General features: G+C 40.7%; 1 protein-coding gene across 1 annotated transcript in view; it reads left to right on the top strand.

The window, feature by feature from the left end:
- syne2b (spectrin repeat containing, nuclear envelope 2b) overlaps window positions 1-27,850 on the top strand; it is a 203,614-nt gene that overhangs the window by 148,667 nt on the left and 27,097 nt on the right. Inside the window, exons 84-88 of the mRNA XM_053336226.1 lie at window positions 2,387-2,512; window positions 4,096-4,251; window positions 7,051-7,209; window positions 9,885-10,051; window positions 25,322-25,484. Coding sequence (XP_053192201.1) covers window positions 2,387-2,512; window positions 4,096-4,251; window positions 7,051-7,209; window positions 9,885-10,051; window positions 25,322-25,484 — 771 coding nt within the window. The remainder of the gene's footprint in view (window positions 1-2,386; window positions 2,513-4,095; window positions 4,252-7,050; window positions 7,210-9,884; window positions 10,052-25,321; window positions 25,485-27,850) is intronic.

A 27,850-nucleotide genomic window follows, 5' to 3' on the forward strand; every position in this document is an offset into this window, starting at 1 on the left:
TCAAAACTTGGTCTGAAATAAACTATAAGAGCTTCTATTTAGAGCTGAGAGGATAGATAATTAAGCTGATTATACAAAGAGCTGAAATGAATCATGTAATTCAACATTTTACTGCTTTATACTGGAGAAAATCTCTGTTATTCAGCTTCCAGCCTTGAGTTGAGTCTCCTTTTCTTCTCTTTCTGAGACTAAATCATGTTTTTGATGCGGCAGAAATTGAATCTCAGAGCTCAACATCTCCTCCCATTAAGATATGATATCAGCTGTGACTGTAATAAGACTCTTATCGGTGGAGGTTCAGCCTTATGAAACCTGACCGGTGGCCTCCGGGTCAATAAAAGGAAGAATGGAAAGGTTTCAGATTTCACTTGAAATACCAAAAAATCGATGAAATTGAAGACACATGATGTGTTGAAGTCAGAGAGAGGAGCAGAGAGAGGGCTGTGCTGCTCATCCCTCGACACGGTTACATCACCTGCTATTGATCCTAATCTCTGTTTGTTTGGCTCAAGCTGCAAAGTGTCTCGATTTAGCCTGAAGAGAATATTATTAAAGTCTAAAAGATAATTTGGTTAAAGTACAAACTATTGATCATTTATGACTCGTTTGTAACTAGAGAGAAACAACTTCCTGTGTTATTCATCCATCAGTTTTCTATACTGCTTATATCCTCTAGAGGGCTGCAGGCTTTATGGCTCCATTTAACCTTCCTGTCGTCCTCCTGGGTCAAATTGACCCCGTCTGTTTTGACTGTTCCTTCCTTCCTTCCTTCCTTTCCTTCTTTCCCTCCTTCCTTCCTCTCTTCCTTTCCTTTCCTTCCTTCTTCCTTCCTCCCTCCTTTCCTTCCTTCTTCCTCCCTTCCATCCTTCCTCCCTCCTTTCCTTCTTTCCTCCTTTCCTTCCTTCCTTCCTTCTTCCTTCCTTCATTCCTTCCTTCCTTCTTTCCTCCGTCCTTCCTTCCTTCCTTTCCTTCTTTCCTTTCCTTCTTTCCCTCCTTCCTTCCTCCTTCCTTTCCTTCCTTCTTTCCCTCCTTCCTTCCTCCTTCCTTCCTTCCTTCCTTCTTTCCATCCTTCCTCCCTCCTTTCCTTCTTTCCTCCCTCCCTTCCATCCTTCCTCCCTCCCTTCCTTCCTCCTTTCCTTCATTCTTCCTTCCTTCCATCCTTCCTCCCTCCCTCTTTTCCTTCTTTCCTCCTTTTCTTCCTTCCTTCCTTCCTCTCTCCCTCCCTTTCTTCCTTCTTCTTCCCTTCCTTCCTTTTCTTTTTTTTGTTAATTTTATTTATACACGTCTTGTATGTATTAAAAGCATTTCCTAGTATTTTAAACCCCTGCATTTATTTACATGATGCAAATGTCGGTGCACCGTCGTTGTTGTTGTTGCTCAGTGGAATAAAGTGAATCCATTGGTCGGACTGTGTGTGTGTGTGTGTGTGTGTGTGTGTGTGTGTGTGTGTGTGTGTGTGTGTTTGTGTGTGAGCTCTGTAGTACTACTAGAGGTCAGAAACTCTGCAGGGTTCCTTTAAGCAGGCGACAACGAGACACAACAATACTGAGCCTCAGCTGCCTTCTCTAACTGTTTGGTGTTTAACGGGTCTGGATTTGGATCTGATGGTTTCTCTGTGCCAACTTAATCCCATCTGCTCTAATCAATGACACACGATGCATTTAGGAAGTAAAGACAATAGAAGAGTCGTTGCTTTCCTTTTACTCTCATTAACCCTCCTGTTGTCCTCAGGTCAAGGAAGGACAGGAGGAAGGAGGAAAAGAGGAAGGAAGTAAGGAGAGAAGAGAGGAAGGAAGGAAGGAAAGGAAGGAGTAAGGACGAAAAGAGGAAGGAATTTTGGAGAGAAGGAAGGAAGGAAAGGAAGGAAAGAAGGAAAGGAGGAAAGGAAGGAAGGAAGGAAGGAAGGAAAGGAGTAGGGAGGCAGGAGGAAAAGAGGAAGGAAGTAAGGAGAGGAGGAAGGGAGGAAAGAAGGAGGGAAGGAAACGAGTAAGGACGAAAAGAGGAAGGAATTTTGGAAAGAAGGAAGGAAGGAAGGAAGGAAAGGAGTAGGGAGGGAGGATGGAAGGAAGGAAGGAAGGAAAGGAGTAGGGAGGCAGGAGGAAAAGAGGAAGGAAGTATGGAGAGGAGGAAGGAAGGAAGGGAGGAAAGAAGGAGAGAAGGAAAGGAGTAAGGACGAAAAGAGGAAGGAATTTTGGAAAGAAGGAAGGAAGGAAGGAAAGGAGTAGGGAGGGAGGAAAGAAAGAAGGAAGGATGGAAGGAGGAGGGAGCAAAGAAAGAGGGGAGAAGGGGAAGAAGGAAGGAAAGAAGGAACAGTCAAAACAACATGAGGGTTAAAGAATCTGCAGCTCTGCTCTGCTCTGATCTGTGTGATTGTTTTCTATCTCAGAACTGGGAGCGCTGCGAGGCCGAGCTGGCCGACAGCGTCCTGCAGCTGAAAGACGTGAAGACCAGACTGAACGAGTCGATGCCAGACTTTGACGACGAGCTGCAGAGCGCCGAGAAATTCAACAAGGTAGAGAAACACACAACATGTCACTGCTGAATGAATTTTTAATGTAAATGAGGAACTAGAAAGGTTTTTATTAAACTAATTTAGCCATCAGCTTGTGCTCAGATGAGGATTTTCTGTTTATATCCTCAAATATTATGATTATTTGTTCCTCTAAAGCAGTTCAGACTCTCTACTGAAGAGTTTGGGTTCTGTGTTGAGTCAGATTTTTTTTGTAATTTTGAAGGAATTTCCTTTAATGTCACTGAAAGAGAGACATATTCACAGTTTCACACAGTTAAGAATCTTATTTTGAAATGAAAGATACAAATTAGAAACAAATCTGAGTTAATAAAAATACAAGCTAAGCAAATATCAGCAACAAAAAACATTTATAACTATTACTCATATGGATTAACATTTACACCTTCATTTAATTTTGTGTACTGTATGTATGTAATGTTTTTGACTGCTCTATTTAAAGTTCCACTCCACCTAAAAAAGTGATGAAAATGATGTTTGTTTTTTTACATTCATACTGAAAGAGAAGATGTCATTTTAAGAATATCGATGTAATTCAACTCTGGTAGAAGTATAAAATGATTATTATGTATTTTTATATATCTTAAAACAGATCATAGATGCCGATTCTCCTCACATGCTAAAGTGAATATGTTTCCTGCTGCAAGGAGACACTTTAGTTTACAGCAGCAGTGTGTTTATCTGATGATGAATGCTCAGAAAATAAATTAGGTCAAACATGAGAAGGAAGAAAGAAAGGAAGAAAGAGTTCCCTATAAGTAAAAAAAAAAAAAAAAAAAAAGCTAGAGAATTAAAGACAGAAAATTACATAGCGTGTAAATTGAATTTTATTAAATCTAATTTTCCTCCTAGTTTAACCCTTTTATGACCTGCTCTTGTTTTTTGGGAGTGATCCACCTAAAAAGCAAAACTAACTATTTTTGATTGTCAGAGCTGTTGTGATGTATTTGGACTTTTACTTTTCAGTGATTTATTACATTAGTTTTAATATAAGACTTCCTGTTAACTTTTCATACTTATACCTTAATTATTTTTAGGGCCAGATTCTTTATGGATATGACCACAATGACTGAAGAGTAAATAGTTTAATGTGCATGTTTATATTGATGTAGCTATTATAAAGCTGTCTCTGTGTGAAAGCTCTGCTACTAAATCAACAGCAGAGGAACCACAAACACACATTCAGCCTGCAGCCACTTAGTTTCTTATCAGTTTGGAGGAAAACGTTCACTTCCTCTTAAGAGCAAAGCCAAGTTGAAACAGGTTTGACTCCCAACTCATCCTCTCTGACCCATCACAGCCTTTTATCCTCCAACCCCTCCCTCAGTCTCATCCCCTCCCCCCTTTCCAACATCACCCCTCCCCCGTCCCAGCCGGGACCGGCCCGCTGCAGCCGTCTGCCTGTGGCCCTTAATCCTCCGGCTGGGCGGGGAGAGACAAAGGGGGCCGGCCTGCAGAGACATTAGGGAGTAGCTGTGAGTGTGAGAGTGAGCTGTGGAGTGGAGAGGGATCCCTGACGGATTGTTGTTGTGGTGGCGGTGGTTTCGGTGTGTTATGGTATGCAGGAGAACGAGGACTCCCTGGATGACTGGGCTGAGAGCCTGACGGAGCTGAGCACCATGAAGACCGACCTGTCCCAGTACATCATAGCGGACGACGTGCTGCTGCTGCAGGAGCAGGTGGAGCACCTGCACTGCCAGTGGGAGGATCTCTGCCTCAAGGTTAGTGTGCACGCTCCTGTCATGTTGTCTAAAGCTAAAAACAGACTCTCCTCTGCTCCTCTAATCATCAACCTTTTATACCTCACTCACTCACTCTGAACAAGCTGCTTTCACTTCAGTATACACTCAAAGCTGAACTCTTGTATTCCTCACTAGTATTTTATTTTTTGTGGTTCTGATGATATTGAATTTATTTGCTTAGACATTAACTAAATGTCTAAAATATATTTATGTAAGCTTGACTTTAGTTTTGTGTAGTTGTTGTTTTCAGTGTAGAAGAATGTCAGATAAATAAGCAAGGAAAGTAGTATCAATGCTTCTCTGGTGCTTTAATTTAAATCAAAAGCAAGACTTAACATTAGTCACCAAACTTCCTTCTTCCTTTGAGACTCATTTTTAACCCTTTAACATCTGGTTCTCTTTAGTTTCTCCTCTAAGAAGCTTCAGGGTTAGAAAAACTTTCTCTTCAGTGAAGCAACATCGTGTTTGAATACTGGCTGAACCTTCCTTTAAAATGGAAATATAACAGTTGCATTTTAAACATGTTTCATATGAGGTATCTTTTTGGAAACGTTAAGATCTCCACTACAAGAGTTTTCAAAGCGGGTTCAGACAGCATGAGTTTGTATTAACTGTCCTGCCATTGAAGAGGTTGAAGAGTTTTGTGTTATTGGGCAGAGAAAAGTCATTTTAACCCTTATATGTTGTTCATATTCAAGCTTTTCTCAGTATCACCTCTTAATTACCCTCTATACATCATTTTGTGTGTAATCTGTCATATCAGAGCCGCTAGAACATTTTTAGAAAGTAAAATATTTCCATTTGTTTGTATATTCTGACTCACATGAAGAAAAGTCGTCAAATTTCTGGCAAAAAAGAAAAGTTTTTAAATGTTTTTTTCTTCTCTCAAATGTAAAAAATGAGTCAAATTAGACCCTGAACAGTATGTAAGGGTTAAGGAAGGGGTCTCTGGTGTAAAGGTTGATATAAAGTTTGCAGGAAGGCCTAAAATAACAGGGACTGGTGAGGTGACCTATATTGAGAATGAACTTTTCTGTGTTCCTGTAGGTGTAATGTAAACCAGGCGTATAAAGGGATAATCATTGAAGAGCTAACGAGAGAGAGAGAGAGAGAGAGAGAGAGAGAGAGAGAGAGAGAGAGAGACAGAGACAGAGAGACAGAGAGAGAGAGACAGAGAGAGAGGGGAAAGTTGTTGTTTTTTAAAGGCTAAATGCAGAAACTCATTTTTCTTTGTCAGAGAGTCATCTGACTTCTCACGTGTGCGATTTACAACCTGCGACCTACATTTCCATCTGCATCCTGCGTCTAATGTGGAGTCTCTTTGTCTGTTTTTTCAGTGATCGGTCCTAAAAGTTGAAGCCATTACCGAGCAGTTAAGTTAGTAAATCTTATTGAGTGTTTTTAAAGGGCGTCTGAAGAGGCCAACAGGTCTGAAAGGGGGGGCGAGGGAGGGGAGGAGGGGGAGAAGGGGGGGGGGGGGGGTGATAGAGGGGTGTTGCAGGAACAGATGGTGACTGGAGTGATATGTTGAAATGAGCTTCAGGAAGAAGAGCGTTAGTACTTAAATTAGTTTTTTTAGGGGAGGGGGGGCTTTAGGGAGGGGGGGGCGGGGGGTTATAGTGATACTGACTTTCACTTTTTACTGTCTTTGTGTTTGTTTTTGTCTCAGTGTGTTTGTTTGCTGCTTTGTGTGTTTGCACGTGCAGCTCTGTGTGTGACTCTCTAATCCTCATCAAGCCTCCTATTGAGAGTTTAGGACAGTTACTGTGTGCTGCTTTAAACTGGAGGAGCACATTTAACCCAATATAAACTGTAATTAACAAGTCTTTATCCTTTCAGTATTTCCTCTTTTTAAATTTAAACAAGTGTCTTCACTATTTTCTGGTGTAATGAAGCGTCCACTGTGTTGGAGTCAGTCAGACTACAGTTTCCTGTCTTCACCTGATATAACTAAATCCAAAAAATGATGCCACAGTACTCCCATTTTAGCATCATTGTACATTTTTACTTTTTAAAGCTTCACCACTGTCCTCTTAAAATATTAATATAACCTGATGAGCAGCTCCTTTCTGTCCCAGATAGTCATGTGACATGTAAAGGTGGTTGAGCTTTTGTGCTATCATCTCCCACCATCAAATGTTTTAAATCTAGTCTGTTTTCTCCGCCTTTTAACAGGTCTTTAATTTCCGTCTGTTTTGACTGTTCCTTCCTTCCTTCCTTCCTTCCTTCCGTCTGTCCTTCCTCCCTCCCTCCCTCCTTCTCTCTTTCTTTCCTTCCTCCTCTTTCCTCCCTTCCTTCTTTCCTTCCTCCATCGCCCTTTCTTCCTTTTGTCCTTCTTTGCTTCCTTCCTTTTCCTCCTCTCTCCCTCCTTCTCTCTTTCTTTCCTCCCCCCTACCTACCTTCCTCCCTTCCTTCTTTCCTCTGTTCTCCTTTCCTTCCTTCCTCCCTTCCTCCCTCCCTCCCTCCTTTCCTTCCTTTCTTCCTCCCTTCCTTCCTTGACTCGAGGACAACAGGAGGGTTAAACAGAGCTCCAATGATCAGAGTCACTTTATTTATTAAGTATAATAAATCTACAGGAACAGGAAGTACGTCGTATGGCTCATTACTATCTGAGTCTCTGTCCACTATCATTTAATTCAGCAGCAGTGACATTAATCTGATATAAAAATAAAACCAGCTGCATGTGTATCAGTAATAACAGGAAAGAGATTAAGCTTCTAAGCATCTTAAAGTAATAAAGCTCATTTCATTTCTCTGCTCCGATCCTCTTTGCGTCAGGTGTCTCTGCGTAAACAGGAGATCGCGGACCGTCTGAACGCGTGGATCATCTTCAACGAGAAGAACAAGGAGCTGTGTGAGTGGCTGACGCAGATGGAGAACAAGGTGGCGCACAACTCCGACCTCAACATCGAGGAGATGGTGGAGAAACTCAAGAAGGTGAAGATCCACTCCCCCCCCCACCCCCCTTCCCCATTCAAAACGAGTCAGAGTGAAAACAATCAATACTCAATCAATACTTCTTAGAAGGGTTTAAAGATTAGATTAAGGCCATTTTACACCTTTTTTAAATGGCTGTACATTCAATCACATCCTGTTAAAATTATGTGTGAAAAACTCAAACATCAGAGTGATTATACATGAACTCAAGAGGAAAAACTGCATTTTTAAAATGGCAAGAGCATAAATTTATGGAAAATAAAGTTAAAGGTTTCAAGAAAAGTCGTATTTTTGTTAGCAAGATATTCAAAAAAAAACCTGCTTTTGGTTTGGAAAGGTTTAAAAAACAAGTTTTAGTAAATATTGTGAGAAAGGTGTGTGCTAATAGTAGTAGTTAAAATAGTATGTGTGTTTTTGGTTCATGTCCAAATGCAGATTAAACATTTAAACCGCCTTTTAAAATATAAGAATAACATATTTATACGACTGCAGTGCTTTCTAGTTCTGTATAGTTTTTGCACATACTAAATCGACATATGAACTCAAGAGCTTTTATAAACATGGAAGGAGGAATAGACATGTAAGTAAAATCAGATAGATTTACAACAGTGTGATAATAGGCACACTGGAAGTTATGAGATATATTTAAAGCTGCAGCCATGAGTTCATTAATAGCATGAGACTGATAGAAAATGAATTGCTGTCACGATTCGGCTCCAAAGCTGTGACAAGACACAGAGGAGAGTGCAGGCTAAAGGCAAAATGATGATGATGATGATGATGATGATGATGACAATGATGATAATAATGATAATAATAATAATAATAATGCATTTTATTTAAAGGCACCTTTCACATAAAACAACAACAGAACATCAAACAATATAAATCAGCTAACATTAATGTGGAAGTTTTAGATAAATAAATAAATATGAATGTGACTACAGAGTGCAATAGTACAATGGATAAATAAGAATGAGATTGCATAGTTAGTGTGACACAGAGTATGCCACTCAGAATAAGTGCGTTTTCAGGCGGGATTTAAAGATGGGGACAGATAAGTGATTTAGAGAGAGAGAGAGTCAGAGAGAGAGAGAGGGAGAGGAAGAGAGAGAGAGTCAGAGAGAGAGACAGAGAGGGAGAGAGAGTCAGAGAGATAGAGAGAGTCAGAGAGAGAGGGAGAGAGAGAGAGTCAGAGAGAAACAGAGAGAGAGAGTCAGAGAGAGAGAGAGCGCGAGAGAGAGAGAGAGTCAGAGAGAGAGAGAGTCAGAGAGAGAGAGAGAGAGCGAGTCAGAGAGAGAGAGAGAGAGAGTCAGAGAGAGAGAGAGAGAGTCAGAGAGAGACAGAGAGAGTCAGAGAGAGAGAGAGACAGAGAGAGAGAGAGAGATCCAACTAAGGTGTGAAAAAGACTCAGCCCTCCAGATACACTTTTTTTAAATGCCAAATCCTCCGATTCCCACTTCTGTAATGTGAATATTTTTTTAGTCGTCAGTGATGAATATCTCTTTTTTAAGACCTTGGCTTTAGGAAACATGCTGTTGTCAGTTTTTACCTTTTTTTTCTGACATGTTATAGACCAAACTTATTGATCGTTAGGTGCAGCCCAACATATTTAAACAAGATCGGGTCTGAAAGATGAACATTTAAATAACTAGTTGTGCCCAATTCAAGTAGTAAGTTATGGGTTAGGGGAGGTATCTCTTTCTTATGATATTTCTTAATTTAGGGTTTCTTATAATCCACCAGCAGCATCCTTTCTAGTTATTTTATGATATTTGTTAATCAGTCTGAGGCTCGATCGCTGTTGAACTTCTTAAAGCCTTTTTTTTTTTAATCCCATGTGACCGACCGGTTTTAATGTTTCCACCAGGTTCGTTTTGCTGTGTCATTCAGTCAGCTCTGTGTTTGGTTCCTGTCTCTCTTTACAAAAAGCTGCGAATTCCCTGCTGATTGTTAAAGAGCCGACAGCTGTTTGAGCCCCAGCAGGGCCACGCTGGTTTGTTTTGTGTCATTTGTTTCGGTGTGTGTGTGTGTGTGTGTGTGTGTGTGTGTGTATCTGTGTCTGTGTGTGTGTGTGTCTGTGTGTGTGTGGGGTGACGAGGAGTGGAGGAGGCGGAGTAAAATCTATTGCTGCTATTGAACCCTATAGTTATTGCCTCATTCATGTGTGTGTGTGTGTGTGTGTGTGTGTGTGTGTGTGAGTGTGTGTGTGTGTGTGTGTGTGGGGGGGGGGGGGGGGGGGTGTTTAACCCTTCTGTCGAATGTTCGAGCTTTATATTGATTGTTTTGCCCCCCAGGACTCAGCAGCTGTTTTACTCTCTGGCAAACTTCCAAACTTTCTGCTGGCAAAGTCAGACAAACTTAAAAACTTAAGTGCATTTTATCATTTTATTCTGTTTTTTTAAATGTGTTTTTATTTGTTTATACACTTTTAAAGCAGAAATGTGGGTAATTTTTGTTTTAAATAGTCTCATTTTTAAACACAGGTTGGTATAGAAAGGGAACAAATACATTAATATATTGATTTATGTTTATCTAATAGTTTTTAATCTGTATTTAAGCTACTTTAAAAGCTAGCATCCTTAATGTTAGCATCGCTTTATTAAATCCCCTTTCAATCAAATGTCTCATATGCTACAAACTCTTGCTCTTTTCTCTTCCTCCCTCCATGTCAGGACTGTATGGAAGAGATCAACCTGTTCAGTGAGAATAAAACCCACCTGAAGCAGCTCGGGGAACAGCTCATCACCGCTAGCAACAAGACCAAGGAGACGGAGATCAACGACAAGCTGAAGGACATCAACGACCGCTGGCAGCATCTGTTTGACCACATCGAGGCCAGGTAGGAAACAAAAGAAAGATATAGAGTTTGAGAAGCTATCAAGGTTTTTGAAGGTTGTGTTTTTAAAAGAGTTTATTAGATTTGAGGGGATAATAAGAGTCTGTTGGTCCAACACTTTGGCTTAGACTGGATTATTTTCACTAAATATTAAATGCTATAACATTAGCTTTCTAAAACATACATACACACTCTATGATAACACAGTGGCATGTTTAACCCTTTACATACTGTTCATATTCTGACTCTTAATTAGTCTCTGCACCAATTAGCATCCATCAGTCATTAATACATGTTTGATTCATCTTATGGAAAATGAACATTCACAATCAACATTTGATAGAATATAATGAATACAACATGTTTTAATGGTGATTTTCAATTTTTTTTAATAAACACAGGTCAATTTTGTGCATTTGCATATATAAAAATGTGTATCAGCTGCACAAAAATTAAAAAGTAATGTATATTATGGGTCACATTAGGAAAAAGAAGGCTTAAAAAAAAGTGTTTCTGGTGTTTTTACAGCTTTTAAATGTAAAAATGGGTCAAATTTGACCCTGATTTGATTAATCTTATGGAAAATGAACATTCACAATCTCTATTTTATAATCCAAGAGAACATTTGATAGAATATAATGAATACAACATGTTTTAATGGTGATTTTGTAATAAACACAGGTCAATTTTGTGCATTTGCGTATATAAAAATGTGTATCAGCTGCACAAAAAATAAAAAAATAATGTATATTAAGAAAAATCAGGCTAAAAATAAAAGTGTTTCTGGTGTTTTTACAGCTTTTAAATGTAAAAATGGGTCAAATTTGACCGTGAACAGTATGTAAGGGTTACAGGTGCATGCTAAATGTTTATATACTAACAAGCTTACAGTTAAGCCCTTGATATGCTCCAGATGTGACGGGGGGACAGGACACACACACACACACACACACACACACACACACACACACACACACACACACACATGCGCACAGAGTTTACGTCGACTGCCTCCTTTGCAGATGCAGGAAGTATCATTTGAGCTTTATCAAATTTCAATTAGCATTTAGCATGTTTACTTTAACATGCTACTATGCTAAATGTCACCTGCATGTTATCATACACCTGCTCTTACCGTGCATAATAACATGATAGCTGGAGGTTGGTTTGCATGCTTCTGGTTGCACATTCAGAGAATATGAATATGTGAACGTCCTGAGCCTCTCCTGAGGATCAGTATCGAGGCTGATCGGGGAACATTTTCATGGATCAGTATCAGCTGAAATAAAGCAGATCAAATGCTGATTCTTTCTTTAGTGCGTGGCTTTAGGGTGGTGTTTTTGGGTGCTGTTGTCCTTTTACGACAGCCTTACAGTGCAAACATTTTTCTCTGTATGAGAGTGGAAATTAGAGTATGTGGATGTGAGTTCTGATAATGTGATCTGCTAAATACACATGCTTGGAGTTTAACTGTGTGCTGGGCAGCTGTGTGTTTTTTCTTATTGTGTATATCAAAGCCAATTAACAGAAATAGTAGATTAATATAAGAATTCAATCAGGTCATCCTTAGTGGACATATTAGCTTTTTAGCCAGAGGGTACAGCGCTGTGCAGTGAGTAAATCTTGCAGCCTGTTGGTTTCAGCTCCATAACTTGCTTGCTTGCTTCTTGTGTCAAAGGTCGTGAGTTCGAGCCCAGTGTGCGGGTCTGTGCTTGTCTACACAACATAGCAGAGTGTAACAAACTCCAGCTCAGGCTAATTAAAGGTTGAAAGTGTTGCTTCCAAATCTTGCAAATTCTTTCGCATGACTCTGCTGATCAATAAACACAAGATCAGCCCTTCTTGTAAAGCAACTAGAGTGATAATTAAGTATTTCACTGCAGGGACAGTAACAGCATATGAGTACTCTGCACCTTTAACTGCTGCTTTTAATTGACCCCGTCTGTTTTGACTGTTCCTTCCTTCCTTCTTTCCTTCCTTCCTTCCTCCATCCTTCCTTCTTTCCTTCCTTCCTTCCTCCTTCTTTCCTTCCTTCCTCCCTTCCTTCCTTCCTTCCTTTCTTCCTTCCGTCTGTCCTTCCTCCATCCTTCCTTCCTTTCCATCTTCCCTTCCTTCTATCCTTCCCTCCTTCCTTCCTCTCTCCTTTCCTTCCTTCCTTCCTCTTTTCCTTTCTCCCTCCCTTCGTCCCTCCTTCCTCCCTTCCTTCTGTCCTTCCCTCCCTCCTTCCATCCTCCCTCCCTCCTTTCCTTCCTTCTTCCTCCCTTCCTTCTGTCCTTCACCTCCTTCCTTCCTTCCTTCCTTGTTTACTGCTTGGGATCAACATGTGCAGCTTTATCTGTAAGGTTTCTCTTTCAGAATAGGAGCAGGGGAGCAGAGCACAGCTGTTTTTCTACTCTACTGTGGCTGCAGATTAAAGTATAAAAAGCTCAGAGCGAAGAGAGGATAGAGTGATATTATTATTTAATCCATAAATGCAAATCTCATTCCAACACACAGTGAGACAGAGGGAGTGGTGGCAGTGTGCAGGGAGCTGCTGAAATGTCTATCCAGCAGCTTAGCGCCACTTTACTGCTGATCTACGTGGAGCAGCATTATGCAGTGTGACTGATAGGTAGGAGAACAAGGTCGACCTTAAAGAACGCTGAGAATGAGATGAAATCATCGGCTGGTCTGTTGTAGTGAATATTAAAGTGAAATCGAGGTGGTAACTTTTATCAGCCTGTATGAGGATTAAGGTTTAAAACTAACTGGGTGTCTCACCTACACACACACACACACACACACACACACACACACACACACACACAGTTGGTCAAATGCTGCATAAAATGTGTGTGATAGGGGGTCGTAAGATACAGTGTGTGTGTGTGTGTGTGTGGGGGGGGGGGTGTTTTGACTGTTCCTTCTTTCCTCCCTTCTTTCCTTCTGTCTGTCCTTTCTCCCTCCCTCCTTCTTTCTTTCCTCCCTTCCTTCTTTCTTTCCTCCATCCCCCTTTCTTCCTTCTGTCCTTCCTCCCTCCCTTCTTTCCTTCTGTCTGTCCTTTCTCCCTCCCTCCTTCTTTCTTTCCTCCCTTCCTTCTCTCTTTACTCCATCCCTTCTTTCCTCTGTTCTTCCTCCCTCCCTTCTTTCCTCTGTTCTTCTTTCCTTCCTTCCTCTTTTCCTTTCTCCCTCCCTCCTTCCTTCCTTTCTCCCTTCCTCCCTCCCTCCTTCCTTCCCTTCCTCCCTCCTTTCCTTCCTTCTTCCTCAACTCTGAAGGTGTAAAGATCCAGACAGGGTTAGGGTTTGGACATAAATATAAATATATAAGAAGGACATGTATTATTTAGTTTATACCTCTTTGTATATGATGAAGGGTTTCAAGTAGCTCCATTTTAAGGAGTAAAAAGCAGAAATGTTGGAAATCATTTGATAAAGATAGCAGTCATTTAGAGGTTTTAGTTCTTGAGTACTTAGATGGATATTTCTGATGTTTTCCATTCTGCAGCAGTACACTAAACATTTACCGGTACTTCTTAAAAATATTGGGTTTATTTTTTTCTGTTCTTCCATAATAGCCATTAAAGCTCAAACCAGAATAACAACATGCTTCACTTTCCATGTGAATTGTAGGGTTTTACTTTTGGAAAGAAAAGTCATTAACTCTCTGTATTCTCTGTATTTTAAATCAGCGACAGAAGAAAAAAAAACAAGCATGACCCTCCAATAAAAGGTTGCAGATTTTAACATTAGTCTCACTCAGAGTTTAATTAATAATTATGTGTTCTGTGTCGCTGTAACAAGGGCTGAAGTTTCATGCATTAGCAGAGAGTTTGAAGCGTTTAGCAGAGACCTTCTTGCTATTTTTTAGTTACTTTGCTTCCTCATGTTCAGACAATACAGTAATTATGTGCTCGCTTTGGCGTAGAGTGGAAGCAGTGTGGTGGAGTGCTGCGTCTCTGGCAAACAACAGGACAGCGAGTTAGAGCTGATTGATAGAATTTCTGCTTCTCATAATTTGCCTGTTTTGTGTGTGTGTGTGTGTGTGTGTGGGGGGGGGGGGGGGGGGGGGGGGGTTCTTTGCTTTTCCACCGCCAAAGCCCCCTCCCTCAGAACATGAGCCAGAGCAAGCACCAACTCTTTTCTGGTCTAAACCATAGACTGTATAAAAGAAATGGACGTAACATCCGTGACGTCACCCATTGGTTTGTGGACTGCTGCTCGGAAGCCAATAGTTTCTAATCTGGGCAGCGTCATCTTGAAAATTTCAGGTGCATGCTGGGAAAAATAAAAACACAGATTCTACTTATATGGGCATGAGGCGGAGTCATGGGCGGAAGTATGGGCGGAGCCAACGGTGGAGTGGAGAGGTTGCTATGGTTGCAAAATGTCCCAAATGAACATCATACTGCATTGAAGAAGGCTTTAAACTAGCGATTGAGACCATAAACACATTTTGAAAACGTTTACTGAGGTTAGAAATCAAGTGAGAAGTTGGTGAATTCTCCATTGACTTGTATAGAGACGGTCGCCCCCTGGTGGCCTTTTGATAGAATGCAGTTCTAAGTTACTTCCGCATTGGCCTCATTTCAGAGGACCAGAACTCCCCGCCTGGTCTAAAGCAAGAACGATAACATCAGCGGACTGGGGGCGGGGCTAACGTTTATTAGCCGGCTAGCGGGGTTAACGTTCATTAGCTGACTAGCGTGGCATTTACAGAGGGTTAAAGATTCTTCGTTTCCGGTAGGCTAGATGCCTTGCGCCATGTTGCTGCCTCTCACTGGTGAATCATGGAAGTGCTTCAAAGGCGCGCGCTGGCTACGTTATACAGTGACGTAATCGCGTGGCTCCTTGCCGGTGGAAAAACAACATGTTCATAAGAGGTGCTTCGATTAGCAGCAACTGAGCACTGACTCCAGCACTAGCTCCAGAGTGGATTTGAAATGCAGGGGAATGTTTTCCTGGAGCCAGATGGGTTAAACTGGTGTGAGTGGGGGGTGGAGGTGACTTATCCTCCATGAGAATGACTGGCTTAAATCTGCCATATGGTAGCTTATGGTAGCTGTTTAGAGACCACGGCTGCTCCGTGTGTCTCCTCAGCAAAGGAGACATATTAGCATTATATTAACTAAATAAACACATTTTTTACATATTTAGATGTTACTGGGTTACAGTCAGTATGGTAAATATTAGGACTGCTACACCTTTTTATTCCAGGCTCTGTCCCCCAGCACTTTAATAAAGTATCCAGTGTTTTGTTTCAGAGTCTCAGCTTTAATTTGAGCAGGTTTACATCTGTATAGGAATAACTGTGTGAGACATATAGTCCTTTTAACACATAGTACCCAAACCATTTTGTAATCCTAACTACAAACCAAACTCTGTACAATTTTGAGAGTATCTTAAAAAATCTTAGTATTACTTATGAGTTAAATTATGCTTTCCATCTCCTTAAATGATCTTAATGTTTTCTATTATACTGTGGACTGAGATGTAGAAAATTCAAAGCCTGTATCTACTTCAACAACTTAGAGAAATGTAATGTTAAGAGCAGCCATCGTCAGACCTTCTGCTTTTATTTCCGCTGTTCTTTGCTCACTTCAGGGACTTATTCTTGAAACTAGACTTACTTACTACTTACTTTTATGGGTCACCAGCTTATACAAGGTTACAGAATAATAAAGAAATATGATGTGTACTGTGGAGCAAACTCAAAAACTACTGTGACTCAACATGCAGGATGATGTTTTTAGCCACCAACCAGCAGAAACCTGGAGTATAAACTTGAATCTGATTAGTATGAAAGAACGCCAGTAACTATGTGCCACTTTCCTCATTGTAATCAGTTTACTCACCTACCAGACAGCCCATAAAAATAATTAGTTGTGTGCTAATGTTGCCTGTTTAATTCATATTTGAAACGTTCGCCTCGTTAACATGAAGTAGAAAAGGAAGGATGAACATTGTGCCAAGGCCTGAAGTAGAAAAGACTTTGTAGTAAACAGTTGATATGATATCCAGTCGGGGTAAAAAGTAAACATGGAGACTACAGAGATCCAGTCATGTGATCTGGGTTTGTATTATGACTGACAGGCCGTTACAGAGACGTACCCTCCGTCTTTAACAATAGAAGAGGGGCAGCAGCAGTGGAGAGCTAGTGCGACACACAATAGTGGATCTGCCCTCCCCTCCCTTCCCTTCAGCTGACCCCCCACCCCCCACCCTCTCCCCTCACCCCCCCCCCCCCCCCAGAGACTGACCAGCATAACAAGGCTAAGCCTGTTAATGAGCTGCTGCTGAGGCACGAGCCTCGTGGCTGTGATGGAATGTGCAATTGTGGCACTTTGATTTCATTTTTTATTATACTGCAACCACAGAAGATAAAAGTGTATATCAGGACACTTAAAACTTCATATTTAATAACAGTTTGAAGTTTTAAACCTGAAGATTGTCCTAATTTTCTTTTTATTTTGGGCATTTTCTCTGCAATGGTCATTTTATCACATCAGCATCACAGTTACCGCTGATGCAAATACAACACTTCCTACTGCCGGTACTTCACATTAAAAGCATTCAGCTGGAAAAACAGGGTGGCTTTTATTATGAAGTGGTCACAGGAAATTGCAGACGGACTTTTATTAAAATGCATCTACAAAACTGTAAAAATGTTCAGTGTAAAACTTTCTTTACACTCAGAGTCAGAGCTTTATCAATACAAAAGGAGCATCTAACTGTTAATTACATCTTAAACCACTGCTCTAATTCAGTGCACAGTGTATATAAAAACTGTATGTGACTGTATAGAAGGTAATGGACTTTATGTGCATGTGGAAAGCTGAACATTACACCAATATGTGAATCTATATGCTTTAATCTGCAAAGGTTTTCTGCCTGATATTTGAACCTGGCTGCAGGGATGAGGTCCAACACTGATGTAGGCTGACAATGAGTTTTATTCTAATATCCCAACTTTCCCTCAGTGAGCTTTACTATACAGCATACTGTACAATAACCTCCATCCTTTCTTTAAACCCTTGGTTCAGATAAGGGAAACTATGAATATGTGTCACATTCGAGCAATTAAGATGATGAACAAGAGTGAAAACCCACTGTGGGATTTGAGGCTCAGGATGAAAAGGGGGGTGAAAACCCACTAAGTAGATAAACGTGGGGAGTCTGTCTGTACTTCACAAGCTGCTTAACATGATCGGGGGAAACATTTCACTATTATCATGTGTGTCCTGTGTTATTCACATCTGAAAACCATTAGAGGAAATCAGGGTTGAGTTAAAGGAGGAAATTTGGTGCATTAACTTGTGTTGTATTGTCTCATTGTCTGTTATGGTGACTGATATCAGTAATGATGCTCATATATATATATTCACTTCTAAGAGACAGACTCATAGCTTCCAGCACTGAGAGTAATCAGTTGGTGGGTAAAAAGTAGAGACGGGGCTAAAAGTAGCTCTGTAGATCATCGCCCCAGGCCTCACTTAACCTTAACCTTCCCGCAGTTTAATCCACACAGGCACGCACACTGCCACAGGACACTCCCCCCGCTCCCCTCACCCAACCCCCGCCCTCCTCCAGCTCTGTGAGCCATTGATAAGATAACACTCGCTGCAAGAAGCGGATGAGAATTAAGGTGCTGATTACACCTGCACTTTGTTTTTCTTCTAGTCAGAGTCATGGTAAATGTGTATAAGCCTTTTTAATTGGTTTGTCTCTGCACAATTACACACAAAAAGTAGATTAACAATTAGCTAGAAGTTGATGACAAAGCAGAAGAGCCATTAGATGATTGCTAAAAAAAAAGAAAATACATTACTTAAAGTCGTTATTGTTTTCCAGGAAGAGTTCAGGTCCAAAACCAAGTAGACACAACTTTGATATACTACCAGCTTATAAAGTTAATAAACAGATGATTATTTAAACATTTGCATTCATTGTGAGTCATTTTCCAATCCACTTGATGAATGTAAGACCAATATTCACTTTACTTATAGTCATTCTACTCAATCAGAGAGTCAATCAAACATTAAAGTTGCGGGTCGTTCAACCAAAACGAGCTGAAAGACACAAAAAAAAACCAAAAACACAAGTGCTGAGAGAAGAGTCAGAGCGAGTATCACTTCCTTTTACAATGTGCAAAACAATGTGGTGGTATTTGCAGGTCTTTGAAAAAAAAAACAACTTTAAGTATCGATTCAGTTTCTGCACGAAGGCCTCACAAAAGTCTTGAATATCTTTACTTGCTAAAGACTGTAACATGAGTTATAACATTTTCTTATGCATGTGATTGTTACCTCTCAGAAGACTTTTACACCTGCTAACTAAGAGCGGATTGTGCTGCAGGAAGATGTTCAGTCCTGTGTTTGTAGAGTTTCAATCTGCACCATCAGACCTGCAGTAGTTACAGTAGCTAAGAAGCTTATGATTTTATTTTCTGTTGGTTATTGGATTGCATTCATTTAGTATTATAGTGCAATATGATGACTAAATTAGTATTCTGTTACTAAAAAGGTTTTAACCCTTTACATACTGTTCATATTCTGAATCATAATTAGTCCCTACCCCATTTCACATTCATAAATTCCCCATCAGTCATTAATAATTTAGATTAAGAACATGTTTGAATGCTGATTTTTGAATTTTTTAAATACACACAGGCCAAATTTGTACATTTTTCATATATAAAAATGTATTATTCCCATGTTTCTATACTGTGAGTCATATGAGGGAAGTCCAGCTAATAGAAATGTGTATATAGTGTTTTTACAGATCTCAAATGTAACAAATGAACAGCATGCAAGGGGTTAAAAAGCCTTGAATTTGAATTTAGTTTCCTCTTCTTTCCATCATGTGAAGAGAAGAAGTCCACAGAGGTGAAGTGAGTCAGTGCTCATATGTGCTGGCCCTTCATCCTGCGGTCCTGCAGCACTGTGTCACATGTTTGGATAGTTGAAGAGGAGCTGAATCAGAGTGGGTGATGACTGCGAGCATCGAGCATCTCTCTGCCCTTTTGTCTGCATCTCGCCTCACTAAGTTACGCCAGATGACTGCTGAGGTTTGACTTGCAGAGGGATTAGATGCGTTGACACTGCCGCCCTGCTCGCCTTTGTCCCCCAAAACAAACCGGGTGCTCCGTCACCCGGCCCAGCAGCTGCTGTCTGCTGACACGAGCCTTTGTGCCAGCGGGCCCTCAGCTTCGGGGGCCGCCGTCCTCGCTCTCCTCCATTGTCTGAATAAGATGCACGCGAGGCAGATGTTTGTCTTTTAAAAAAAAACACAATCTCCCCTGCTCTCCTCTCTCCTCTCTCCTCTCGTCTCCGTCTCCTCACACCTGGTACAAATGTACTTCCTTTATGGTCACATCAAGCGGTTTTGTCTCTAAGTTGTTAATTTGAAGTCGAGCTTTGACTCTTTATTTAGTCTCATGTCGTGTTGCATTTAAAAGCTGACATATAAATAAAGTGTGAAGTCCATTCAGCTCTCCTCTGAGGTGGTCGTAGATTTGGTCGTCGTGGTAATGATGCTCGGGGTTTTTTGTGCTGCTTTGGCCGGTTTGGTTGCCATAGTGATTTGTGAAGTTTGAACAAGGAGGTTTTTAGAACAATAAGTGGTCTGTGGGATTGTTTGTTTGTGTGTGTGTGTGTGTGTGTGTGTATGTGGCGGTGAAGTTGAGTTATTGTTTAATGGGTTCAGAAAGTGTTTTATAGCATTGAACATAAGCTAGAGATTTGAGTCTTTTGGTTGGCGATGGTTGGCAATCTTTCTAGACTATTTTTTAATGTTGTGTAATTAATGATTTACCTTTTAAAAACCTGTGTATAAGTTGCACCTGTCTATTTTGAGGGGAAGATTAGAGCTCCAATGATCAGTTAATCACCAGAAAATGAATTATTATCATAATCAAGAATCATGATTTTAGTCATTTTTAAAGCACAATGACCAACATTTGCAAATTCTGTGAAGCTTTGATAGTAAATTTAAGAGAACATGAATTCATCGTATAAACACAAGACAGTTATATATATATGTATAAGAATAAAACTTTGTGGTCAGGTTGCCATTTATTAACATGAAAGCATTTGTTTGGTTCCAGGAAGCAACTGGATCATATTCAGCATTCATAGTGAACACTTTACACTTCACAAGATAATAATTCCCCATCATCTCCCACAGAGACTCATCCTTTAAAATACACACCAATACAAGGACACAACGGCTGGATCTCTTGATGTATGACACAGTTATTAACGTCATGAAGGACCCTGACCCAACAGAGATGAAAACTTCCATCACAGTTCATTTCCATCACACATATGAAGGTCACTTTTGGCTCTGAGAAATTATAAACAGGCCTTTTCCACAATTTCCCAACATTTTATAGACCTCTCCATTTTGTGCACCAGCTGTAAGAAGCCAAGGTGAACATTCAAAGACCAAAAAGCCATTTCTTAAACCGATAATTGAAGCTGTCAATGCCCCCCCCCCCCATGTCTGATTTAACTCTCTGCTTCCTTTCTTCGAGCCTTTATTTTTATTTTTATTTTACCATTTCTGTGTATGTTCTCATCATTCTTTCTTCTCCTCCACCTGTTGTAACTTTTACCAGTCTTCATTATTCAGACCTGTAATATATTGCTTGCTTTTAATGCTCTGAACCCCCGTTGGGTGCTTTCTCTTTTTAAAATAAAAAGAATAGACAGATGGAGGTTTTTTTTAGGCTGAGGTTCCCCGCTGGGTCTGTCTGTCTCGGTCCTGTCGGCTGTAATGTCCGAGCTCGTATCCAGTGACAGCGATGGACAGCTGCATGTGTAATCTGCTAAAGACCTGGACTTACTTTAATGGGCTTCTGTTATTGTTTTCCTGCTTGTTTGCCCTGTTGGGTCGTAAAAATGATGCTCCACTTTTATTCAGTTGTTCAGATTTATTTATTTTTTTTCAGCTTTACCCTTTACATACTGTTCATATTCTGACTTATAATTAGTCTCTACACCAGAGGTGTTAAACTCATTTTCATTCAAGGGCCACATACAGACCAGTTTGATCTCATGTGGGCCGGATCATTAAAAAGATGGAAGGAAGGAAGGAAGGAAGGAAGGAAGGAAGGAAGGAAGGAAGGAAGGAAGAAAGAAAAGACAGACAAAAAGAAGGAGGGAAGGAAGAAAGGGAGGAAGGATAGATGGAAGGAAGGACAGAAGGAAGGTAGGGAGGAAGGACAGATGGAAGAAAGGGAGGAAGGACAGATGGAAGGAAGGGAGGAAGGATAGATGGAAGGAAGGACAGAAGGAAGGTAGGGAGGAAGGACAGATGGAAGAAAGGGAGGAAGGATAGATGGAAGGAAGGAAGGAAGGAAGGAAGGAACAAAGAAAGGAAAAAAGTAAGGGAGAGAGGAAGGAAGGACAGATGGAAGGAAGGAAAAGAACACAGGAAGGAAAGTGGGCCAGACTGCACCCCTCGGCGGGCCGGTTCTGGCCCACGGGCCGCATGTTTGACACCCCTGCTCTACACTAATTCACATTCATAAATTCACCATCACTCATTCATTAATCTTATAGAAAACAGACACAGTCATTATTTTATGGTGCAGGAGAACAATTTACGTTGTGTATCCTCAAGTGAACCTGTTACTGAATCCAGCTGTTTGGAGGAGGAGGAGGAGAGAGGATGGAGGGAAGAAGGAGGAGGAGGGGATATAGAGACTGCAAGAGAGGGAGGGATAGAGGGGGGGGGGGGGGGGCAGTGCTTGCTAGCAGATGAGCCATCGCCATGGAATAGCCTCCTCACCAGCCTGTAAGTACCTCTCGGCCAAATCCCGAGCCCCTCATCGCACCCCAGCGGACCCCGGTCAGCGTGGGGCTGAGGAGGCAGACGGGTGAAAGGGTCAGCAGATCGGGGGTTTTGTTTTGATAAAGAGAAAGAAAAAGAAAGAGGAGGAGAAGGAGGAGAGACGGGGGAGCTGGAGGGAAGGGGGATGGGCCAGGTTTTTGTCGGTGCAGGCAGACGCACTCCAAGTCATTCAGAGCTAATTCAATTCAGCTCCAGTCGGCTCGTGTGTGTGTGTGTGTGTGTGTGTGTGTGTGTGTGTCGGTATTTCTGCAGGCTGGCAGCTTGGACAGCAGGTGTGTGTGTGTGTGTGTGTGTGTGTGTGATGGGGTTTTTTGTATGTGTGTGTTTGAATGCAGTGAGCCTTTTTAAATATTCGTGTGTGTGATTTCTGCAGCATGGCATGAATGATGTCACTGATGTTGCTCTCCGCCCCTCCATCCACCGGCATGTCCTCGCTTAACATGCATGCAACCTTGAGCCTCACACCTGTACACACACACACACACACACACACATACACACACACACACACACACACACACACACACACACACACAAACACAAACACAAACACATGCATGCAGATACATCAGGAGCCAGAAATAGCCCAGACACACCCACCAACCCTCCTCCATCATCTCTGTTATTGCAGCATCAGCATAAAAAGAAACGCTGTGATGTTCAGATTTTGTGTTTTTTGATGTGACGTTTTGGTCATGAAGGTGAAACTAACTGCAGCTTTCATCTGTGGTGGAATGAAACAGCTGTTTGTTGCTGCTTTGGTGTCAGCGTTGCATCATTCAGCTGTCTTCCTGGCACAGCAACAGTTAACTCGTGCTCCAACAGTGAATAAATATGGATGAGGATGGATTCAATGTATTCTGAATTCAGTGGGGACAGACAGAGTAAGATCAAACTCAGCATAAAGATAGAATATATATATATATCATCACTCTCACCCACACACTACTGCTGTAGTCAGGATGGGCAGCTGAATGCACAGAGCGTCCCGTTACTATTCATGTAGTATGTAGTTTTTATGATTTATTATTTCAAGCATTTTTGTGTCACTCAGCTTAAACACAAGTGCTTTTTTCTGTTTGGAAAGTCAACATCTTCGAGATATGTGATTTAGCTGCAATAGATGACCCTAACCCTAACCCATTGGCCAATATTAGGTCTTCTGTAGCATTGAGAGATTTCCTTGACCAAAATGTAATAATAGTAACCATACAATTATTTTGAAAGCTTTATTTGGTTATATACTGAGCGGTGTTTTTTCTCTCCTTGATGTCAAAGAGGTAGATCAAATATAGAAACATCTGTTAGAATAAATGAAACAGCACTGCTAACTACAGCCTCTAAAATGACCATGAAGTTTAACATGCTTATAAAACACTAACAGCATGCTCAACATTATACTGTACTGCTTTAGTTTTAGCTGCATGTGATGAATAAACTGCCACCAGCCATCGTTAATATGCTGACTTTAACATTCAAGTTGAAGCACAGTTGAGGCTTGTGAGGTTGTTGATGCTGCAGACAGTGATATCACACAGAAAGCAACCTCTTATCTCAATCATGAAGCCTTTTTGTATTAGTGTATGGCATGATAACGTGTCCTTCATACTGTAGCAGCTGAAAAGGATTTCAAGAAAACTAACTGGATTGAATCAGAAAACACATAACACCACCTGCATAGATGTAACCTGCTATATATTTACTGTATTTAAGGGCAATGACAGACAGACAGCTAACATAGTCAGACAGTCTGAACTCTGCATACAAGGGGTCAGACCTACATGTGAGGCACCCACCCATCCAAACATACATACAGATTTAGGTCCTTCAGAGGAATGCTCTTAGCCCCTCTCTGCATTGTGCTGGTTTGTGCAGGAGAATGAAGCGATGTAGGTCAGTGACCTGAGAGCTTGAACTGGAATGCGTTCTCTCTCCCAGTCTGCACTCAGCTCCCAGTCAGATGTAGGTCAGCCTGCAGCTCGGCTATAATGGCTCCTGTTGTGTCACACGTGAGAATGACAAGCGCCACTTCTCAGAGTCTGTGACAAACCTGCCGCAGCGCTAAATCTGTGGCGCAGAGCTGAACTGTGCATGGTGCTAATAAAGGGGAGGAGGGGGTGGGGGGGGGCGGGGGGGGGGGGGGGTTACGGGTGTGACTCTCACCGTGGACGGCCATGCTTGATGTTTCTGAGCTGTGAAGTGAAGTTGTATTCACGCTGCATCTCAAAGTGTCCCAATGCAGATATGTTTTCCTTCTCATATGAGACTTTTTAGCAGATCTGATGTGTTTGAACAGAGAGAAGCTGAAACTTTAATTCCAAGGTATGCAATCACCTTGGAAACGGTTCATTTGCATACTGAAATTTGCACTTTTAGCATTGCTGTGACAGTAACAGACAGTATCTTATATCATTAACCTCACCTTAGGTATCATTTGAATGCAGCACAGTTAATATTGAGACACATCAATACAGTACAGAAAGACAATTAGCAATTAGAAACACATTAGTGTCTGTTACAGTGTTAAAAGTTTGAGATTCAGATTCAGACTTCATCAGCTGCTTTATCAAAATAAGATGATGTAGGAATGAGGATGGAGTAGTAGTTCAAGTGTTTATATGTGAGTTCAGTAGCTGTATAATAATATAATGGATATATAGAAGTCTGGAAATATTGTTATAAGTCCATGAAAAGACTAAAATCAATGAATCCACTAACAGGTTTTGTCTGTATATATCTTATTTATCTGTGCTGTCGTCCAAAAGTTATTAAAACTGTTTAAAACTTTTATATTGTCTTTATTTTTATATTTTATTTGTATTGTTGCTTCTTTTTAACCCTCCTGTTGTCCTCCAGTTAAGGAAGAAGGAAGGGAGGTAGAAGGAAGGAAAAGAGGAAGACAGAAGGAAAGGTGGGAGAGAGGAAGGAATGGAGGAATGAAGAGAGGAAAGGAAGAAGGAAGAGAGAAAGGAAATAAGGAAGGAAGGAAGATAGGAGGGAGGGAGGGAGAGAGGGAGGGAGAAAAGAGTTCCTTCTTTCCTCCCTTCCTCCCTTCCTTCTGTCCTTTCCTTCCCTCCTTCCTTCATTCATTACTTTCCATCCATCCTTCCTTCCTTTCCTTCCTACCTTCCTCCCTCCCTCCTTCTCTCTTTCCTTCCTTCCCTCCCTCCTAACTTCCTTCCTCCCTCCTTTCCTTCCTTCTTCCTCCCTCCCGCCCTCGCTCCCTGCCTCCCTCTCTCCCTCTTTTCATTCCTCCCTTCCTTCCTCCTTTCCTTCCTTCTTTCCTTCCTTCTTCCTCTCCTTCCTTCTTGCTCCCTTCCAAACTTCCATCCTTGACTTGAGGACAAGAGGAGGGTTAAAATCATTTCCTCAAAGTGGGAATGTGAAAGAGAGAAAGACCAGCATAACACAAACTCCATGTACCTGTGTTCCTGTGTGCAGGGTGAGGAAGCTGAAGGAGACGCTGGTGACGGTGCAGCAGCTCGATAAGAACATGAGCAACCTGCGAACGTGGCTGTCTCGCATCGAGGCGGAGCTGGCCAAGCCGGTGGTCTACAACGTCTGCCACAGCGACGAGATTCAGAGGAAACTGGCCGAGCAGCAGGTGAGAGAAGACAGGAAGAAAGAGAGAGAGAGTTTTATTCTAATGAGACGTTTGAGCAGGCGTAAAGGTCCAGGAAGCTTGAAATGAGTCAAACATCTAGTAAATGGAAAGGTTAAGTACTTCAGTTTCATTCAGTTTAGTATTTAAATGATTAAAACCAAGTCCACCAGTCACATTGGTTGTTATATCTCAAATACGTCTGATTCAGTAGATTTATTTTAAGAGTCTGTTAAGTGTCATATGCAGAGTAAAAAAGGAACCCACTTACTTTTCTGCTCTCCCTTACACACAACAATAACACATGACTAAAAGATACACACAACAATAATAGGTTAGAATAAAAAAGATTTTAAAAGGCAAGAGAAGTGCCAAATAACTTCAATTAAAAGTGACTGAGTTAACTTATAAAGTGAGTCTGTGCAGTATTCAGTGTGTTGTATTGTTCAGGAGCCTAATAGCAAGGCAAGGTAACTCAATGTGCTTTACATAAAACAGAAAAACATGTAATTTGAGAAACTTAAAACATACAATTAACCCCGCCCCCATAATAAAAACAAAGTACAGAAAAATAGCAAGACATAAATAAAATGATTGCAGCATAAAATAATAAATTAGCTTTAAAATCATTAAAAGGACATAGAGTGCAAATGAAAGAAATTAGCTTTAAAATCATTAGCAAATAAAAATAGCAAACATACAACTCTCCTCTCTCTCTTGTTGAATGATCAGTACATCAGTAAATGATCAAAAGATGGATATATATATATATATATATATGAATAAATATATAAATAAACATTTAAAAGCAGCTGTAGTATACATATACAGTACTACTGCTATAGTATTGCACATTAAGTTAGATTGTAATAAAATGATTATCAGTATAGTTCATGACACAGTGATGGCTCTTAGATAAAAGCTGTCATTATACTATAGCTAGGGCTGGGCAATATATCAATATTATATCGATATCGTGATATGAGACCAAATATCGTCGTAGATTTAGGATATCGTAATATCGTGATATGTCATCAGTGTTGTCTTTTCCTGCTTTTAAAGCTGCATTACTGTAAAAATATGTAATTTTCTGAACTTACTAGACTGTTCTAGCTGTTCTGTTATTATCCTTTTACCCACTTTGTCATTATAGCCACATTACCGATGATTATTTATCAAACATTTCATTGTGTTAACATTTTGTGAAAGCATCAAGAGTCATCTCTACATTATCGTTGCGATAATCGATATCGAGGTATTTGGCCAAATATATCGTGATATTTGATTTTGTCCATATCGCCCAGCCCTAACTATAGCTTTACCTCATTACTGAGCTCTTTGCAAGCACATAACTCACATTATATAGAGAAATGATCGTCTTGCATATAATAATCTCTCTTAGGTAGACATTGATTGTGTGCTCCATAAGCTTATTAATACAGCGGCAATCGTTTTATCTTTTGTTGTAATGAGTGTTAGATAATAGAAAAATATAGTGTTCCTTTTTATATATATATATATATGTGCCTTATGTGATTGGACACAGTGGAAGCTGTAGTCATATTGTGGTGAGTTAAAGCTGAGACATGGTTCATGGTTTTTTGTGTTGGCTCCGCTCGCTGCATTGACGGACTGCATGTTATTCTTGTATTCAATCACAGTGTTTGAGCTTTCATTTCTGCTCTGTGTGCACCTGACAGAGTATTACAGTATGCCACATTTTAATTGACCCAATCCGATTAGATTTTTGTTTTCTTTCCAATCCGATTTTTTTTTTTTTAATAGGATTTTGGTCACTTGAGAAGAAAGAAAGCACAAAGAGAAGTGTTAAAGTGTTAAAGACTTTGTAGAAACAGTTTAAATGAGTTCATTGTCAGATTCTGGCTCAATGTCAATTTAATAGAGCAACAACAGTGCAGCATCTTGTCTGATCTCCTCCAAAGCAAAAACATCTGAGTCTCATATTGTTGTATTTAAAAACAGAAAAAAAGAGGAGAGCTCAGGAGCTAAAGGTGAAAGGTGAGTCCTGTGTTTCTCCACTAGGGGGAAAAAATAGTCAAATCAGTAAAAGAAAACTTTCAAATTCATTTTAGGGGAAAGAAAAACAGCTCTATGTGAAAATAAGCACAACTTTTTACACAATGAGGCGAGACACCACAGGCCATTTTGAGGTAATTTTAAGGGAAGGAAGTACCTTAGCTGCTTTTAAACCCTTTGTGTTACGGCCACCCTGTAGCCGTCCGTCCGCAGCATAATAACACAAGAGTAGAGTAATGCCTGCCATAAAGTACAATCTCAGCAAGCTGGCAGCAGAGAGGTGTTTGTGAAGGGAAGAAGCTGCCACGCTGGGCTGAGAGTTGGTAAATGCA

Source organism: Scomber japonicus, chromosome 16 (assembly GCF_027409825.1).
Source record: "Scomber japonicus isolate fScoJap1 chromosome 16, fScoJap1.pri, whole genome shotgun sequence".
Lineage (NCBI taxonomy): Eukaryota > Metazoa > Chordata > Actinopteri > Scombriformes > Scombridae > Scomber > Scomber japonicus.